Below are 20,675 nucleotides of genomic sequence, written 5' to 3'. Positions count from 1 at the left end.
CCCAGACTCAGAGGAAGAGGAAATAGCAGTCTTCCCTTTAAAAGGACCTTTTAAAAAGTGGCTGTAATTCACACTCGTCTACTGTAATAATGGGTGAGTGCTCTCATTATATTGGATTTATGCAGTTTTTAAATTTTTTCTAGGTTTAGGTAAATATAAACTTAAGCCTCCACTCACCGAACTTTCAACTGTATCAGAAGCATTGTCTTCCACAAAATACATTCCACATTTACCTGCAGGAAGTAATTGGACAGAAGGGTTTGAAAGTATGTGTGCACTGTTCTGTTTGGTGAAATGTGGGGACCTCTGAGGTCCTCTGGCTTGAGTTTGAGAACCAGCAGCTAGAAACAGTTCCACACACTCAATAGATACTTTAAAATAGTACTCATAAGATCTTAGTTGCTTAATCTCTCTGTGCCTTAGTTTTCTTACTAAAAAAGGGTTGTGTGAGAATTGAATTTCCAAAACTACCATTAAGATAAAATTAGAATATATATAAAGCATGTATCAATACTGCCTAGCTACTGGCTCATTCTACTATTGTCTTTTTCTTATAGTACAAGCACACTGATTTGCTTTATTTTGTTACTTGCTGAAGTCTCTGTTAAAATAGTAAAAAATTTAACTACAGCAATAGATTTTAACTTGAAAAATCTAAATTGTGTGTAGTAAAAGGAATGATTGAATATAAAAATGTTCACCCATAAAATCAACTTAATAAAAAAATTTTGAGCATGTACTTTCAGAAAATGTCATTTCTTCATATTTATTCAGTTATTTGTAGTTTTGTATTTATTTACAAACTGACCACTGTTTCCCCTCCTTCCTCTCCTCCTAGTCCCCGGCCCCAACACCTACTCTGCCTCACCCCCATCCACTCCTCTTCCATTTCTATTCAGGAAAGAGCAGGTCTCCCATTGATATCAACCAAATATGACATTTCAAATTGCAGTAAGACTAGGGACCTCCCCTCACACTAAGGCTGGACAAGGCAACCAAATATGAGGAAAAGGGTCCCTAAAGCCAGCAAAAGAGTCAGAGACAGCCCCTGCTCCCACTGTTACGAGTCCCACAAGAAGACCAAGCTATACAACTGTAACATAAATGCAGAGGGCCTAGGTCAGTCCCATGCAGGCTCCCTGGTTGTCGATTCACTCTGTGAGCCCCTGTGAGCCCAGGTTAGTTGATTCTATGGGTTTTCTTGTGCTGTCCTTGACCTCTCTGACTCCTACAATCCTTTCTCCCCCTCTTCTGCAGGATTAGCTCCACCTAATGTTTGACTGTGGGTCTCTGTATCTGTTTCCATCAGTTGCTGGATGAAGCCTCTCTGATGACAATTGGACTAGACTGTGGTGGGTTTTTTTTTTTGGTGGTTTTTTTTTTTTTTTTTTTTTGAGGCTTCAGTTACTTTTGGTCAACCATGATCTGAAAATATTCCATTGAAAATATAAAAAATAAATAGTTTTAAATTTTCAATCATGTTACTCTAAGTGCATGATGAAATCCAGTTCTGTCCTGCTCCATCCTATCTGAAACATGAATCATCTCTTCGGGTAGTGTATCCAGGCCTACTAGTCAGTCATTGGCTGGTCATCAGGTTGACTGCTATAATGTTGAACACATTATGACCAAATAACCTTTATTTCACTTTAATAATGGCCCCCAAAAGCAAGAGTGGTGATGCTGGTTATTCATATATGCCAAGAGAAGCCATGGAATTGTACTTTTAAGTAAAAAGGTGACAGTACAATAAAATATGTTGAGAGGACTCATATTCATTGAGCCTTTATGGTGGTGTTATTTTGTTAGTTATTTTTGTTAACCTCTTTCTGTGGATAATTCATAATTTAACTTTATCATGATGTGTGCACTATCTGTGCTTTCAAGCATCCACTTGGGTCCTATGGGTAAATGGGGGCTGTCTCTATAATGTCAAAGCAAAGCCACCTACGTGATATTAAAGAAAATTTACCTCTGTATAAAAAATGCTTCAAATTATCTAAGAATAAAGTAAGGAAGGGTGAACATGAGTGAAATTCTCTTGAAGCCAACTTACCTAACAACAATTCCCCAGCTGTCTCCCTGGATGGTGCAACACTGATACATCTTCGATTCACTCTGTCAAAACATGTTTAAAATTGCTATGATTCAATTTTTGGCTCAATTTAGACTTCAAGCTTTTTAATCTAGTAAAATATTAATGCAGAGCAGACTAGAGTTTTAGTAGCATAAGCTGGTGTGTCAAAACTCAAATGAAGATCCTGTGCTATTTATAGAACACTCATCAGAGGAGAAGTGATGGAAATCTTTAGGAAAGTCCAAGGACTCCTGTGGCTGCCTGTAGAATATTTGGATCTGGCCACTTAAGAAACACCAATGTTTCATAGTTTCAGTAAGCAACTAGACACTGGGTTAGGTCATTGAAAAACAGGGACACTGGGATCAGAACATTTCTGTTCTGAAGTTACTGTCTTTTAGCCTGTATGGTTTCTAACTATAACATGAGTACAATAGCAATATAACCACCACAAGAATATAGCCACACTGTTAATTAAAAACCAATACAGACTGACACATCTAATATTCAGTAATACTATGGAAGCCTGTAGATGACAACTTGCCTTACTTACGAAGTGGGGAAACTGAAGCAAAGAGGCTAAATAACATGCCCAAGATCAGGTGGGTAGGCAGGGTAGGAACTGGAATTTGACCCTTTATGTCACTACATTCCACTCCTGTGGTGGCACCAGCAGCAGCTCCATCTACTTTATAGTGACTAAAAAGTCAGCTATAAAATATACACATGCTAGGAAGGGTCGGAGCATGATGACTGACATCCATTAACGCCCAGTGTTAGAGATGGCATTTGGAGTTAGTCATTCAACCTTGTCCTGTCTCAAGCCTCTTTTGTTTAAGACTTTCCTAACCTCACAGCATTATCTGAAACCAACAATACACAAAACCCACAATGAGCTATTTTTGTACATCCATCAAAGAGTAAAGGAAGGCATGTTCTCAGATCTACCTTATGGATTCACTTGCAGCTTTGTCTTTGACAGTAGAGGAGAAGGAGGAATGAGTTTTATCTTCAAATAGGTAAGAGAGTGGTGGCTTGACAACACCTGTTGAGAAAAAAAGTCCACAACATTTATCTAATAACCAGTTGCCTGCCATACCTACAGGCCAAGGTCAAAGTTACTATTACCTTCTGACTTTTGTCTATCCCTAAGGAGATACTTATTTGGAATAGTTAAATAACATCTCTGCAAACGTCTCCTCTCTCGGTTTGGTCCTTCTGTTGGATCCAACTGCCATGAAGTTGGGTAGTAGATTGGATCATACCAGACTGCTCTGCAAGTTGAAATAAAACATCTTAGTGGTCATCCAAGGGCTTGCAGCCTTAAAACCATTATAGAGACTGAGTAAATAAATACAATGGGCCTGTTTAATTACAAAACAGCAATTTGTACATTAGGGGAAACATATACATAGGATAAAGACTAACATAGAAAGTGAGTGTCTGTCCCTGAGTCCAGTTCCCAAGTTCCCTCCTGGAGTAAGCGCTGCCTCTACTGTCCTGTATCTACTAAATTTTATGTTCCAAAATTTAAAGGAAATTTGAGGTTATAATTACATCATTTCTACCTTCTCTTTCCTCCTTCCAACCCCCACTCCATACTCTCCCTTGCTCTTTCAAATTCACGGTCTCTTTTTAATTGTTGTTATACATTCTTTCATATCCCGCCCCCCCATCTCTCTCTCTCTCCTAAACATATAAACACAACCTGCTCAGTCTGCATAAAGTTACTTGTGTGTATATTTTCGGGGCTGACCACTTGGTACTGATAAACAATTGCTGTGTTCTTCCCTGGGGAAAACTATTCCTCCCACTCTCAGTGTTCTTTAGTTGTCTGCAGTCCTTTGTCTAGCACTGAGGCCTCATGAGATTTCCCCCTTCCATGTTAAATATACTAACAATTTCAAAAGATGTGCCCCTCCTACTGCAAAACTTTATCAGCATTATACAATATACTATACCTAACATGGTTATTAGCTAATGGAAAATTTTCTCCAAATTAATTTTTTATGAGTTCCCATTTCTTCCAACTGATGAAAACTAGTTCCTTTTTGTAGTATATGTCAAAATTTTAAATTTTAGATATTAGATGAAAGAAAAGAGTAAAACTATAGTAAGTACATTTTTCAGAAAGCAGATTTAAAAAAATCACCCTTAATTCTATTACCCAGAACATTACTTTCTTTCTTTTTTTTTTATTTTACAATACTATTCAGTTCTATATAATAGCCACAGATTCCCTTGTTCTCTCCCTTCCTGCCCCCCTCCCCTTCCCCCCAGCACACCCCCCATTCCCACCTCCTCCAGATCAAGGTCTCCCCCGAGGACTGGGATCGACCTGATAGACTCAGTCCAGGCAGGTCCAGTCCCCTCCTCCCAGATTGAGCCAAGTGTCCCTGCATAAGTCCCAGGTTTCAAACAGCCAACTCATGCAATGAGCCCAGGACCTGGTACCACTGCCTAGATGCCTCCCAAACAGATCAAGCCAATCGACTGTCTCACCTATTCAGAGGGCCTGATCTTGTCATCATAATGTAGCTAACTGTGTAATACTCCTTTGTTGCTCCCAATTAATTTACTACCTTCTGCATTTTGAATCCTTTCCTTAGGATAGACTCCCTAAACTATTTCCAGAGCAAGAAATATTTGTAGGACTCCTACATGCACTGTTCCAAGGTACACCACCACCAAAGTTCTGAATAACAACAGCTAACATGTTCAGCTAATGTCCTGTTGTTGATATTGGCACAAGAAAACAAATCTCTTTTGAACTTTAAGAAAAGTAGAATTATACATTTATATCTATGTAAGTTATGAAATATTAATTCTTTTAATATTTAATTAAAAGAATATAATATTTAATATATTCTTTTAATATTAATTAATTCTTCCACACATTTTCTGAAAACAAATTTCCTTACTTTTTAGTCATCAAATATAATAAACATCAATTAAAATTAAAATTCAAAAACCACTGAGTTCTTTCCATTTTTCTGTTGTACTCCACTGAGAATGTTATCAATTCTACAGAGATATATATCCCAACTTCCCAATTTCATCTACTTAACAATTTTTTTGGTGAAGCAGGAAATTTTTGAAGAACTGTCCTATCCTGTCTTGGCAAAAAGTCTGCCAGATATTCTAGGCCTGTAGGCCCAAGATAGATGCCCCAACGTTGCAGAGGAATCTTGGGTGACTGTCCAGGCAGCCAGGTGTTTCTATCATTTCTATAGTTTTGGAAGTTGTTTTCTCTGTATTTCCTGTTTACTCAGGTAATATTATATCCTTCTCAGGTGTTTGATGGGGTTGAAGACTAGAAGGTTATACGGGTTTTGTTTTTTTTCTTTTCTTTTTTTTGGTTACCAAGTTCAAAAAAGAAACTTTCAAAAGAGATAAAAAGTTTATAAGGTTGAGAGACATAAAAGCTTAAGTCATCCATCTAAGAAAATGTTTTTAGGTCTAAAAAGATACTTTTAGATTGGTAATACAAGTTATAATAGAATGCAGTTATATATAAAACTTTGGACTTATCAAGAGAGATAGATAATAGAGCAATTTTTCTGAATTGCCTAATACAAATGGACTGAGTATTGTAAATGTAATTCTTACCTGATAATTGTTCTTATTGTATATACTTTTACTATGTCAGAGTTAAAACCTTTCCTTTTTATTTAGACAAAAGGGGGGAAATGTTGTGGGATATTTGTACAGTGTGTGAAGATGTGTTGTTGTGATTGGTTTAATAAAAAGCTGAATGGCCAATAACTAAAAAAAATAAAAAAAAAATAAAAATAAAAACACTCTAAAAATTTTTTTGGGGGGGGTACTGGTGATTGACTTCATGGTTTAGCACATGCTAGGCAAGCGCTATTTTATAAACTTTCTAAGTATAATTCCTTCTGTTTGTAATTTCCATTATTATGTAACCTTTAGTGTATTTTAGCACTCAAGGCTAGCAAGCTATCTATCTCTTTTTTTGAATTTTTTAATTCATTTTACATACATAATTAGCTATCTTAATTAAATATAAAGAATGACACATTAATTTTCTTTTTAGTCATTCACAATTCATCTTTTTAAAAAGATTTATACTTACATGTATGAGCGTTTTTTCCTACATGTATGAATGTGGACCATATGTGTGCCTAGTGCCTGAGGAGGCCACAAAGAGCACTGGATCTCCTGGAGCTGGAGCTACAGATGATTTGTGAGCTGCCATGTGGGTGCTGAGGAACTCAAACCTGTCCTCTGCAAGAGCACAAGCACTCTTAACCACTAAGCCACCTTTCTAGCCTTCTCTGATGCACCTTTAAAATCGTATTAATAAAGTCTAAGCTAGAAAAAGATCTATTTCTCAACCACACTCTTTGGACAATTTCTCTATCCTTTTGCAAAAGAAATTTTTTTAATTGAAGTCAATTTTACTATCTGAAAGAGCTACTGCTTACATGTTTTTCTTCAAGAATTAAAAAACAACCTCGTGATTATTTTTAAAGATTAAAAACTGATAATTAGATAATAAAATGTTTCCTTAAATAATTTATAAATCTGAATTTTATAGTGAAAACAGTGGTTGACATCACATACAAAAGCTGAACCCAGACACATTCCCAGCACACACCTGTCATGTGTCAGCTGCTGGATGAGTTCCTGCCAGTGTCTGCTGGCACTCAGGTCGACTTTGTACATCCCTCTGATGTGCTGAATCACCTTTTTTCTTTCAATTCCTTGGGAGAGAGATATGGCCTGGGTGATATCTGCAGCTATTTTAGATATATCCTTGGATTTTAAATCGAGTCGCTGAAAGAGACTAAATAAGATTGTTTCAAAGTTGAGTATCCATGGAACATTAAAAAATACTTTAATAGTACATCTGAGGGCTGGGGGTACAGCTCAGTGGTATAGTATTTGACTAGCATGCATGAAAACCTGAGTCCCATCTCTACATTCCACATATATACATACATACGCATACAGACTCAAACACACACAGGTATAAACACATATGAATACCTACAAAAAAAAGTGACCTCACAAGTTTCAAAAATCAAAGCAAAAGAAAAAAAAAAAGACTAAATGTACAGGATTGGATGACTTCTGAAGGACAGGGCTTTGGAATATGTTGTAACTCACCTTTGTTGATTATTATTAACTGTTTTCTGCCACGCGCCTTTACTCACATTCTCTTCATTTTCATATTTCTTTTGTTCCTAAAAGATTTAAATAATAATATATGGAACTTATTCTCCCTTTTCTTTTTTGAGACAGGGTCTCATGTATCTCAGACGGGCACTGAACTCACTATGTAACCAAGGATGACCATAAACTCCCAATTCTCCTGTTTCAGCTTCTCTAGTAGAGGGGTTACAGGTGTGTACCACCACATCCAGGCCCTTTAGGGGAGCACTCTACAAACTGGTCTACATCCTGAGCCCCAAAACTTCTCATTTCTCATATAATATCGGCACTTATCAGGTTTGCTTAACAAAGTAATTTTGAAAGCAAGTTAATAAAGGAAAAATTAATCTCAAAAGACCAGACTACTGAAATATAAGCCACTTAAACATTATAATTTCCTTTTTTTTTCTTTTTTTTTGTATAATTTGAGCAACTGAAATTAGAACAAGAAAGTTAAGTATGTTCCCAGCCTGCTGAGTTTACAAAGCTACCTGCTTACTTCACTGGGCTGTTAACGAGTCCTTCAGTCCAGGGAGGTTTCAACTTGCTTGTCACTACAAAATCTGTCCTTCATAGGGGTTATGAAAACAGCTCGGCCATTAAGAGCACTTGCTGCTGTTGCCAAGCTGGGGTTCATTTCCCAGCACCCGCATGATGACTCACAACCACCAGGAACTCTGATTCCTCTTCAGATCTCCAAGGTCACTGCACATATGTGATACACAGACTTGCATGTAGGCAAACACCCACATACATAAAATAAATTTAAAAAAATCTTTCCTTCTTTGAAGGCTAGAGATAATGGATGATGAGAATCAAAGAGAATAGGAAGCTCCTCAAAATAAGTCTATTTTTTTCTTTCCTGATCAAAAACTCTTGTAGTAAAAATGAAAGAATCATTGCAAGCTTATCAGCAATGTTACCTAATAATGAATAAGATCTTTGAGTCACTGTGTTAAGTGTGCACAACAGGATCTCCTAAAAAAACAACGCTGATTGACAGACTTACCTCTTTGATCATTTTAATGAGCTCTGGTTTGGAAGGCGCACTGGGAGGGATGCACTTGTGGCCACATAATTTTAAAGCATTCATAAGCAGTTCTGCTGTGCCCAGTTCTTCTTCATTTAACTCATCTTGGTGATTATGTATCAACTCTGACAAATATAAAACCAACTTGGCTCCATGCTTTAAAAAGAAAAGTAATAATGCTCTAGTTATAAAGAATTTTAATTTCTTCCATTTAAATTATTTAATAATAAATTTAATTATATTTCTATTTTTTGGTTTTAAATTATTTAATAATAAATTTAAATATATTTCTAAAATTAGCTTGTTGGGTCCGACTTCAATATAGCTGTAAAAAAACATGATAGGGTAGATGAAAAATTTAATTATGTATTAGATATTCCTAATTGTATTTGCTTTGATAATAAAAAAAAGTGTTTTAAAAAAGAATCTAGAAAATGTCGTGATTTCTACAAACTACTTTTAAATAAATGAGAAAAAGAAGAAATGGTGCCGCCAGTATGAGAGAGATGCTATCAAATATTAAATCTATATTTAATATGATGGTTATGTGGTATTCATCATATTATTCTATTTCTCTGTGTATATTAGAAACTTTTCATAAATGGTTGAAATGAAGCAATCTAGTTAGCCAGCTTCTAGGGAGAATTTGATAAGGAAAAACAGAAAATAAATGGGGATAAAGGAAAAGACAAAAACACTGAACTAGAAGAGAAACTTGTCTTTTAACTTAAAGTAAAAGTAGGTCTCCATCCTCTTTCCTTTGAGTTTCACCCAGGAGAAAATGGTAAGGTTTCAGGAACAAAAGACTGTCCCTAGCCTGTCAACCCTGACTGACGCCTCTCTAGGAAAAGAAGAGACAAGGAACTAAAGGCAGTAAGATCCTGCATCTCATGAGTTCTACATGAGCGTCAAGGCGAGGGCTGGTGCGGGCCCACCTAAGAGCAGACCTAAAGCCCAAATTCTTAAGGTGATGAGTTCTTAGGGTGATGATGGCTTCCTCTGAAGTGCAAACTCAAACCAAATTTTGGTTCCTACTTTTGTTAGGTGGGCCTTCACATTATGCCTATCACATCTGATTGTCATGGGTACATACATGTTAAACAATAATTATGCCAACAAACTAAAACACAAGCCCTTTACTTTAAAAATTTTCAATGACTCAAACATCACTGAATTTGGCTTTACAGCATTTTAAACTGTGGATAGAATTAAATGTCAACAAATGGGTCTAGAAACGATTACATCTTAGGTGATATTTAAACTAACATGCTGAATCATAGCATGTTGCTAAGAGCCTAAGATGAACATATGCAACAGTGAAAGTAGCGAAGCAGCATCTTAAATTCGTTTCAATGCAGCATCTTAAATTAGTCAGGAGACAGCTGCTACCTGACCAAAGAGGAAAAGCAACAGATGCTGTGAGAGTAAAAGCACTCAAGAATTGGCAAATAAAGAAAGGCGGTGCATGACGGGAGTACTTTCCTGTGTGTCTTAAAGTAATGTTCATTTTACATTAAATCTACTTAAGCTGAGTATTCAATGACATTCTAAACTATCTTTAGAAAACTATCTGAAAAAAAAAAAAAGAGCCAGCAACAGTGGCTTACACCTCAGCATTTGTAGGCAGAGGCACAAGGACCGCTCCACGTTTCTGGGTAGTCTGGGCTACAAAAGGAGAACATGCAAAGAAATACCCGATTTTCTCAAACACTAAGTTTTTCTAATATCTCATTTTACTATCCTTTCATCAATAGTTTCTCGATGAGAAATGGTGTTAGGACACATGTAAAATTATCTTTTTTTCAGCTCTCAAAAAGTAGACATCTTGGGAGGCAAAGACAGGAAGATCATATTAGCCCACAAGTTTAAGATCTGCCTGGACGACAGTTTCCATCTCAAAAAACCAAACCAAAACAAACTGACTTAAGAAACTAAATCTATTATAAATCTTTATAAATAATAAGAGTGTGTAAAAGTAAAGTTTTCAGGAGGAAGTGTTCCGAATGTACTAAAGGAAGGGAGGAGCAGAAGAAATACAGGGTGAGCTAGTCAAGGGCTAAGGCGTGGACAGAAGAGAGGACAGTGCCCTCCCTGTTCTTGGTGAGCCTCACGTATGGAAAGAGGTTGCAAGGGGCAGTGACGAGAAACCATCTTGAAAGGAGGAGGATTCATTACAAAGGAGTTGAATAGAGAAAAGAACCCGTGAGCTTTCCAACCCTAGGAGAGAGCCAACGAACAAAACTTGTATGCAGCTATGAAAAGGCATAAAGAACATTCCTATAGAGGACATGCTGTCTAGTAAAGAACAAAAGAGAGTGAAGAACTTTCAACAACAAAAACAGACTCAGCAGATTATGTTTATATAGTTATACATATATACACACATATATGGAACAATAATAAAAAAAGGCTATTAAGTTAGAGTCTGGGAGGAGGGAAACAGGGAGGGACTGGAGGGAGAAAAGGAAAGTGGAGAGACTAATATAATTAGATTTTAATTGAAAATGTATTTTAAAAAGGAAAATATTTTACAATATGGGAACAAGTAACCATATGAGACCTTATAAGAACTCAGATACAGAATTTCTAATCCAAGTCCTGGAAATAACTGGGAACAACTGGGAAATGACCACAGAAAAAGGAGAGAAAAAAATCAAGCCTACAAAACACATGATGGAAGACTTCAGGTTAAATTTGTTTGGTAAGAAAACTACATTCCTGACAGCAGAAGTAGTTTAATTTCAGTTCTTGTCTTGAAAGGCCTTATCAAATGCTAAGATACTTACTTGTGGGGATGGGCTAAGACAGTCTCGAAGTATATCCTGATGAGCTGGCTCATGAACTATTTCAAATATTTGTTTCCTTTCTTGGACAGTATGGGTTGGTGATAAAATATGTGCGAGCAATCTTCCAAGCTGGACTCGGAAGGTTTCCTTACAGGACCCCAAGATTTTAGTCCACTGCTGCTTATAACCACTGGTTTTATTTGAACCCTAGTCAAAATAGGAGTGAATCAGGATCAGACTTTTAACAAACTAAGTATTATTAGTAGCAGTAGTAATAGTAGTAGTATGTGTAGGAAGGTATATGGGTGCCATAGCATGCATGTAGAGGTCAAAGGACAACTTTGTGGGGCTGGTTCTCTTCTTCCACCTTTACATGGGTTCTAGGGATCAAAATCAGGTTGTCAACATTTGTGTGGTGTTTTTAACCTACTGAGCAAGCTGAACGGCTCGGGATCAGACTTCTTAAGCAATACTATACTAACTTCCCACAATTCAAGGGAGACAATAGAACATGACTCATTCTAGATTTAATATTCTAAGTTAGACCTCATACACATATCTACACAAATGAGAGTTTAAGAGACAAATTTGCAACAATAGCCAGAACATATTTGCTACAAGTACAAAAAGAGATAAGCACAGAAGGAAAGGCTAATTTCATGAGTCACTTTAAAAAAAATCACCAAGGGCTTACAGATTGTCAATTAAAATAGAATCAAAACAATCAGAGAACAATGGCAGGTAAGGCCATCTTGATTTTACAATCTAAAAGACAAGCAACTCATAATAAAAAGTTGAGTCAGTACTACCACAGTAAGTACAATAGTTACAAATTTAGAACTATATAGAAATTGACTATCAATTTTCCTTAAAGTATAACCAATCATGTTATTTTAACTGTAGCTCTACCAGTAGCCTAGTATTGACCAAATCATCTGGGTTTAATACTGCAATCATTTTAGAGTCTATCCGGAACTTTAGAAAGGCTTTCCAATTACTCCTACTTTTAAGATCTCTGTTTGAGTGATTGAATTCCAAGTACATCTACAGTTTATTTAATAATCAGAGATGGGCACAAAAATCTAGTTTAGAGTCAGAGATTGACAGTGATGACTCATGGTTTTCTATAATTAGATTGGCCTTTGGTACCATTGACAGAGTGAACTGATCGATTTGTTCCCCATGGTCAAGTATAAATGATCCAAAGAAACTCAAGTGAGATGATGGTAAGTGAAGCCAGACACCCATCAATATTCTCTATATCAGTTTGAAGGCACCAGATGTTTATTCTAAGATCTAAACATTATAATAATTCAGAAACTCAAGAATATAAATAAAGCCTTTAAGAAAACAGGCTATTCATTTATAGCCACAGTAATCATCAAAACCCTACTCTTCCCTGATGCTATATGAGGTTCTTCATTTTGTAATAGGTAAGTCAGCAAACTACATTATTCTGTTATTAAGAGCCCAAGCCAGGCATAATGGCATACACTTGTAATCTCAATTAGCAGGAGACTGAGACATGAGAAATGTAAGTTCAAAGTCAACCTAGGCTACATAGTGAGTCCTTACTTCAAACAAACAAGCAAGCAAGCAAATCAAACCAAACCAAAACCCCACAAAATCAAAAAACCCACCCAAAAAACAAAGCAAAAAACTAATTGAAATAGTTTCAATTGTAGAAAAAACACTGAATAGCAAAAAGAAATATGATTTTGGAAACTCATAGTTTAGACATGAAGACTTCTGTTCAGTTTTTGTAAGTGGACACCTTCCAAGTCATTAATTTACTTACAATAGACACTTTGAATCCATCTATCAGATACATGAACATTTCTTTCTGAAATGGATTGTGTACAGAAGGTTGTTCATGATGCATATCTTCTTCAGAAATTTCAGTCTGGGAAATTGAGATCTTGCTTTGAGCTGCATTTTCTGGAGTTCTCAAAATGTCAATTATATCTGAATTCAACTCTTTGAATTAAAAAAGAATTTAAAAAAATTAGTTAACTCACTGATATACATAGTAATGATGCTGGTAAAAATACCCTCTGTGGAAAAGATGTAGGATAAATAACACTGAGGATATTTGAGACAACCATAGAGAATTATTTTATATTTACCTAAAATTACATATAATATATACAACTGTGTATATTTTAATGAAGTTATGCCACTTGGGATCCTCAAGAGCCACATACAAAACCTAACCTAAAAAGTCTAATGAAAAACCTCAGGACTGGGCATGAAAAACCTCCATTCTAGTAGGTGGTTAGGGGAGTCCAAGGGATCCCAGAACAATACAGGTTATTGCTGTTGTTTTTGGTTGTCTTCCAGAAGTCTGAAGATAAGTCTCTATTGCTGAAGACACCAGGCACTTTAGACACAGGATCTGGAAGATTCTAGCTGGATGTGGCCTGAAAGCTCCCTTCCTGAGGACTAGTTTTCATCATACAGGACGATGATTCAAGCTGTCAAGAGGCAAGCAATCCAGCTGTGACACCTGTGAACCACAATGACCAGCACAGCAAGATATTCTTAAAGGTATATTTTGGCAGTAATCAACAACTGTCAAACTGGATTTAAGGGCTGCTCAACAGGAGAGAAATCGTGCCTAGTACTATAAATCAAGCCAACCACCAGTGGCTAGTGATGCCACGGAGTTTGGAAGAGAACCTGCAACTGCCATTTTCCTAAACCAGTTTAATTCCTAACTGCATTCTAAATAATTATCCTTACCCTCACAGGAGAGTGTAGCTCCTACCCCTCATCAAGGAAGCTTCTTTTTGCAGCAGATGGAGATAATTTCAGAAAGCCACAATAATCAAAATGAATAGAACAGCTGATCATGAGGTATCCAACCCCAGTGGATACATCTACAACACAACCTTACACCTACAGCTTAGAGAACATTGTGGAACGTAGGGTAGAAAAATTGTAAAAGCCAGAAGACCAGGAAGTCTTCTGTAAGATTGTATCTTCTAGATATTACAGAGAAGCTGCACTCAAAAATTTTCAACAATATGATTGCTTAAATAAGACCTGAACAATGCCAACAACAGTTGACATGTCAAAGTAGACGGGAGGAACTGCAGAGCACACCCCTACATGAAGAGTCACAGGCAGTTAACAACTGTTGAATGAGGGAGAATTAGCCTTCCCCTGAGATGAGCACTTTAAATGGCTATCCAAAACCGACTAGTCAGTACTGAAAATATATACATACAAGCAATACTAAATGGATTCAGGAAATTGCATTTATATATTTATTCATATACACAATTAAAGAAAAAGAAGGCATGAAGAAAGGCACACTTTCTTCCCTCATGAGAGGGAGCAGGAGGGGAAGACACAGGAAGGGCTGGAGGCAGAAAAGAGAGGAGGAGAATGAGACAATTATATTTGAATTAAATTTTAAAAATCCTCTAGCCAGGTATGGCAGTGCATGCCTTAATTCCCAGCACTCAAGAGGCAGAAACAGGAAGAGCTCTGTGGGTTTGTGGCCAGTTTGGTCTGCATAGTGAGTTCTAGGACTGCCGGGGATTGCAGAGAGACCCTGTGTTACACAAACAAAACATAAATAAAAGTTTTAAAATATTCTGTATTACTAACTCTCTTACCATAGTATAAATGTGGTAGATGTACTAATTAGATAAAATGTGACAGAGGAGAGAACTCACTTAAAACAATATAGACATCTAAAGATAAGTATAATTCATAATAAGTTATGAAATTATAAAGGTCAAATTTGCTAACGAAGATGAAAAGTGTTAAAAATTACTAAGACCATATGACTCTTGTACAAATCAATTGCAAGGCCACATGACACATACTGGATCTGTGATGGATCTGTGTGATGGATGGCTACATGTACTAGCCTTTTAATACTGTAATGTGATAATCCAGGTTCAGCTTTATATTTAAGTCTGAAAGTCTGTTGTCCCAAATATGAATTATAAGAGTTAAAAATAGAACCATAGGAACATGGTTCTTGGGCTTACCGTATGTTTTTAGGGACAATCACTTCTTTCTTCTTCTTATCTTCCTAGGGCTACCAGAATAACTCTTTAAACAATTTAAAAAAATTATTTTTATGTTTGTGAATGTTTGGCCTACATGTATGCCTGTACACCACATACATGTCTGGTGCTCTCAGAGGTTACAAGAAGGCATCAGATTCCCTGGAACTGGAGTTACAAATGGTTGTGAGTCACCATATTGGTGCTGGGAATAGAACCTGGGTCCTCTGCAAGAGCAACAAGTGCTCTTAGCTCTTGAGCATTCTCTCCAGACCCCTTGAATAGTTTTTAGAATTCTATTTTGATTCACTGATAGTGCTTTAGCTTTTTTTCAGCTTTACTGAGGCCTAACTGAAAGAAATTATATTCTGTAGTGTACAACCTGATGCTTTGATATACATACACACAGTCAAATGATAAAGTTAGGGAATACTCATCAGTCCTGATATAGTTGTGTGTGTGTGTGATTGTGTGTGTGTTTGTGTGATATTGTGTGTGTGCGTGCGTGTGTGTGTGTGTGTGTGTGTGTGTGTGTGTGAATATTAGCCATAGAATTGTTTTTTATTCCTTGCTTTGTACACAAGCCTGGCCTCAAACTTGTGATCCTACAGTTTCAGCCTTCACAAGTATGCAACACAGGACATAGCTATAGTGTTTTTGTTGCTGGTGTTTATTTTTTGTAGCTCTCTTGGTGAGAGAGATATTGGCTTCATGGAACAGCACATTAAAACAGCAGTGGGGTATCTCCATACAACTAACAGAATGGTGAACTATAAAATGACGACAACTCCAGATCCTGGAGAGGGTGCAGTCAAACCTGAATTACTCATGTATTGTGGATGGGATGGCATATAAAACTGCATAGCCACTTGGGAAAAGTTAAAACTGCCATATAGCCAAGGAAATGTACCTTGGGTGTTTATCCCAGAAAATAAAGATTTATATTCACAAAACCCTGAATGTTAATGTTGCTAGAAAGTTTGTTTGGAGAAACTCCAACTGGAATGAGTTTAGATGCCCTTCAACAGGCAAGTGGTTAAACAGATTCTGGTACATTCACATCATGACACTACTGTCCCATAAAAGAAACAAAATCCCAACCAAACAGATTGCTGATACATCCAAAATAAGCAGAATGACTCTCCAGAGAATTACATTGAGTAAAAATGGCAACAGACTTAATATCATATTTATATGAAACATTTTTTTCCAAGACAGGGTCTTACTATGTAGCTCTGGCTATCCTGGAACTCACTATGTAGACCAGGCTGACCTCCAACTCATGGAGATTTGCCTGCTTCTGCCTCCCCAGCACTCTAGGATTAAAGATATACAACAGTACATCTGGATTTTCTCTTTTTCTTTCTTTCTTTCTCTCTCTCTCTCTCTCTCTCTCTCTCTCTCTCTCTCTCTTCCTCTCTTTCTTTCTTTCTCTCTCTTTCTTTTTTTTTTTTTTTTTTTGGTGGTATCATAGGCTTGAACCACTGTGTCTGGCTGTCTTGTAAAAATATTGTAGAAATGATACAAACAGAAATTCAGGGTAAATTTGAGGTAGGTAGGGGCTGAGGAGGAGGAAGAAAGTGAGTTTGGCCACAAAAAGGCAACACAGAAATTCCTTCTGAGGATGGAAATGTCCTCCTTGACTATATCCACGTCTCCTTCCTGAGAGTGACACTGTATTATAGTTTTTGCAAGATTCCATGGGAGAAACTGCAGGATCTCTGTATTATTTCTAATAACAGCCCGTGAATATATTACTTTGTCAAATGAAAAGTTGAAAAAAATACTGTTTTGAAATCAATGCCCAAACCCAGACTAGCACTTAACACATTAAGAAGTAAAGTATTAGCTGGGTGGTGGTGGCGCACGCCTTTAATCCCAGCACTCAGGAGGCAGAGGCAGGTGGATCTGTGAGTTTGATGCCAGCCTGGTCTACAGAGTAAGTTCCAGCACAGCCAGGACTGTTAAGTGGAACATTAGTCTTGAACCTAAGGTTCCTTTACTCTGTGGTCTTTAAGAAGAGAAAAACAATGTCTTAAAAAAAGAAACCTAATCACCTTCATCTGACATATTTCCCCTGTGAATCTGCATGAAGGGGGAAAAGTGAGTTCTGGGCTACCTTGATAAATGATCCTGTTCACAGCCAAGATGGTGAGTCTCTGCAGCCTCTGGGTAAGCTCTGCCTCTGAGGCCTGGCTGGGGTGCTCCTGGCTCATCCTCCTCTGCATCATAGTGTGAAGCTCATCACTGGCCACTGAACGCATCTTCATCAGGAGAGACTCTGTCTGAGCCAGGGAGAATTTTCGAGGACCTGCAAGTACATAAATTATCCAATGCCACAGTTAATGATGACCAATGAATTTATTTTCACTATAATTTTTTGATTATGGGTCATGAAAAGAAAAACTTTTTATTACAAAATTGATTTATATTAAGGAAAAGAGAGCAAGAGAAGTTAGTACTTTTTCCTTCTCCAAAGAAGTGCAACAGTACTTCTAACGTCAAAGTCCAAAACTATAGCACTGAAGCCAGTGACACAGAAGGTGCTTCTCGTTTGTCCCGGTCAGAGTCTTCTCAAAAACTCACAGTATCAGATGGGTATGTGGAGCTTTGACACCTCACAGACTATTGTCACTGTTTCACTTCCTTGTATGCCAAAATCATCAACAGTTTTAAAGAACAAGGTATTTTACCAAAAAAGAAAGAAAGAAAAAAGACCATGACAATTTTGTAATAATGTTACTATGTCCTGGTAACTCCTGTTGAATCTTATAGTTGGGAAAATTATACATAGTGATAAATAAGAAATCAGTCAGTGAGAGTGAAAAGATCACAAAGGAGATACAAGTCCAGCGATTTTGCCAGTACAATGATTAGGGGTGAACACATCATTTGGAAAGCATTTCCTGAGAAACACCTCCCCAGATTGATCCAGGCAGAGTGCTGTTCCTGCGCTTACTGCACCTGCTCTGGGAGGCACTGCACACGTGGTGCATCCAGGAGACAGCTGGGAGGAGTCTTGATTTATTGGACTGAAGAAAGGCATCGGAAGTTGACCATAGGAACCAAAATGACGTCTTGGTAGATGAGGAGTAACAGAACCCTTCACTGGAATTGAACCTTTGTTTTAAATTATGAAAACAAATATCAATTTCCATAAACTGTTTTTTTACAAATTACTTGCATCTGACAAATTACTTGCATCTGACTAAATTATGACAGGTTTTAATGACTTACCCTAGAAGATATTTAAATTTTTTTTTTAAAGATTTATTTATTTATTATGTATACAGTATTCTGCCTGCATGTATGCCTGCAGGCCAGAAGAGGGCACCAGATCTCATTACAGATGGTTGTGAGCCACTATGTGGTTGCTGGGAATTGAACTCAGGACCTTTGGAAGAATAGCCAGTGCTCTTAACCTCTGAGCCATCTCTCTCTCCAGCCCAAGATATTTAAAATTTTAATAGTTTTTTTTAGATTGTCTACTAGTAAGTATTTTTATCAGCTAATAATCTTGGTGGGTAGAGTCATCTTTGAGGAAAAAAAAAAGAAACAAGAAGAAAATAATTCTTAGAGGCATTAAAAATAATATAGTTGGACAATATTCCTAATTGTCAAGGTAGATTCATCCTTCTATTATCCACAGATTCCTTATGTATAATCCAATGACAATCATAACCCAGAGGTGGCAAGGTAGTAAGATACTAAATGAGACTCTCTCACATAGTCTGTATTTGTGGACGTGGACGTGTTCTTCAGTACCCATGCATTAAAGCCACATGGTTCTGGTACAGCCTTAAGCACTTCTTTTTCTAAGCCCCCATTTCCTTGTTTGTAAGACACATATTAGAAAATAAAGCAGAGCTTATGCCACAGGAAGATATTTGTCATTATCTGATAGTATAGTCACACATGTGTTTATATGTTCATTCATCACTTCCTCCAGTTCTATGGAGATAGGTAAAGTAGAAATTTGTACATGGCTGGTAATCATTAATTATTTGATGGTTGAATGAATGAATCAAGAGCATTATTTTATGAATTAAATAAAATAATGGATATAAAATGCAATGTCTATCTCATACCTCAAAAGAATAAAGCATCACTCGTGTTGGTATTGTTTTTATTGGTTAAAATATAAAGGAAATTCATTTGTGTGCTAATTGTACTAATCTATTATCTACCTGTACAGACGACACTTTACATGGATAGGTCACTTCAAATAATACCCTACTACTTCTATCTTCATGCATTAAAGGTAATGTACAACGTTTTTTACTTGAAAAATTGCATTTTGTGATCTTGTTTATAATGGCAAAAGGTAAAGTAAAAAAGCTAGGGAAGAATATCACAGCACACAATATAGGAACCATCAAATATTCAATAAAGGACATTTGTGTTCTCTAATGTGAAAAGATGTCTATACTGATTAGAACTAGAAGTCACTTTATAAACAGTTGGTAGAGAACCATTTAGGCAAAAATATCTCCCCATCTCTCTCTTTCTCTCCCCATACCCCGTGTGTGTGTGTGTGAGTGTGTGTGTGTGTGTGTGTGTGTGTGTGTGTGTGTGTGTGTGTGTGTATGTCTCACAAGTTGAATCTGGCCCCATACACTGGGTTGACGGGCACTCAAAACTGTCAAACAGAACAATACACATGTGATGCTGAAGGAAGACTAATCCGAAACATAACAGCACCTAGCTCCTCTGTGAGTTTAAGAATGTAAAACCTACATGTGATACTGCTGGAAACAATCACTGCACATAGGAAGCTGAGCACTGCAGTTAGATATGGAAAAGGGCACAATTTTTACCTGAGACAGAAGACAGGTATAATGGGAGAGTGGCTCAAGAAGAGATAGATACTCTGTCTAGATATTAAACAAGGAAGAATACATAGGGGCAGCAAATTTAGTTACATGGGTGTTTTATAAGTTTGATTTAGCGCAATTTAAACATATTACTACAAACATATTTACAAGTGTTTTCTATAAGTGGGCTTTTCATCACATGGCTTTAAAATTTTGCATAGCATTGAACATAAAGAAGAAAATTAGTACAAGGAGAGAAAGATTTGAACTTAAAAGCCTTTACAACTGTGAGAGTAACTCCAAGAAATATACCAAGTACTCTGTTCATATGTATCCAAGCGTGTGCATAAAACAGCTGCTGCAGATACTATCGTCTAAGCAGCAGCCAGACTAACATTACATTCTTACACATATTTATGTAGTTACACTGTATATAGGTAATAGACACACATATGTATATGTTTATGTGCATATGATCAAAGATCCTAGGTTATCTTTCTATTTGTTTCTATTAAAGAAGCAGCAAGCTTTGTGGAAAATGTATCACCATTTATTATTTGATGATTCATACAAATTCACAGTAAGCTCTGACACCATGTGGATTCTAGCCATCTGCAAGCTACCACTATCTGCCTTGATTGCTGCCACAACCCCAACCTGGATTCTGTACTTGGCTTTCTTCTAGTCCACAGAAGTCCTCCCACGGAAGTCAGACTTCTCTCTATACAATGAGCAGCTATCTGATCATATCATGCATCAACTGAAAAC

At 36.9% G+C, this 20,675-nt stretch overlaps 1 protein-coding gene across 1 annotated transcript in view; it reads right to left on the bottom strand.

Annotated features, from left to right (window-relative positions):
• Lyst (lysosomal trafficking regulator) overlaps positions 1 to 20,675 on the bottom strand; it is a 160,881-nt gene that overhangs the window by 42,610 nt on the left and 97,596 nt on the right. The window contains exons 29-38 of the mRNA XM_006980155.4: positions 17,213 to 17,404; positions 12,870 to 13,048; positions 11,072 to 11,278; positions 8,265 to 8,441; positions 7,211 to 7,287; positions 6,699 to 6,887; positions 3,206 to 3,351; positions 3,026 to 3,122; positions 2,057 to 2,118; positions 178 to 233 (exon numbers count right to left, since the gene is read on the bottom strand). Of these exons, the coding sequence (XP_006980217.1) occupies positions 178 to 233; positions 2,057 to 2,118; positions 3,026 to 3,122; positions 3,206 to 3,351; positions 6,699 to 6,887; positions 7,211 to 7,287; positions 8,265 to 8,441; positions 11,072 to 11,278; positions 12,870 to 13,048; positions 17,213 to 17,404 (1,382 nt within the window). The remainder of the gene's footprint in view (positions 1 to 177; positions 234 to 2,056; positions 2,119 to 3,025; positions 3,123 to 3,205; positions 3,352 to 6,698; positions 6,888 to 7,210; positions 7,288 to 8,264; positions 8,442 to 11,071; positions 11,279 to 12,869; positions 13,049 to 17,212; positions 17,405 to 20,675) is intronic.

The sequence above is a fragment of the Peromyscus maniculatus genome, chromosome 5 (genome assembly GCF_049852395.1).
Source record: "Peromyscus maniculatus bairdii isolate BWxNUB_F1_BW_parent chromosome 5, HU_Pman_BW_mat_3.1, whole genome shotgun sequence".
Classification (NCBI taxonomy): domain Eukaryota; kingdom Metazoa; phylum Chordata; class Mammalia; order Rodentia; family Cricetidae; genus Peromyscus; species Peromyscus maniculatus.
The sequence above is the reverse complement of the archived record's forward strand: the minus strand, read 5'-3'. Positions and strand labels throughout refer to the sequence as shown.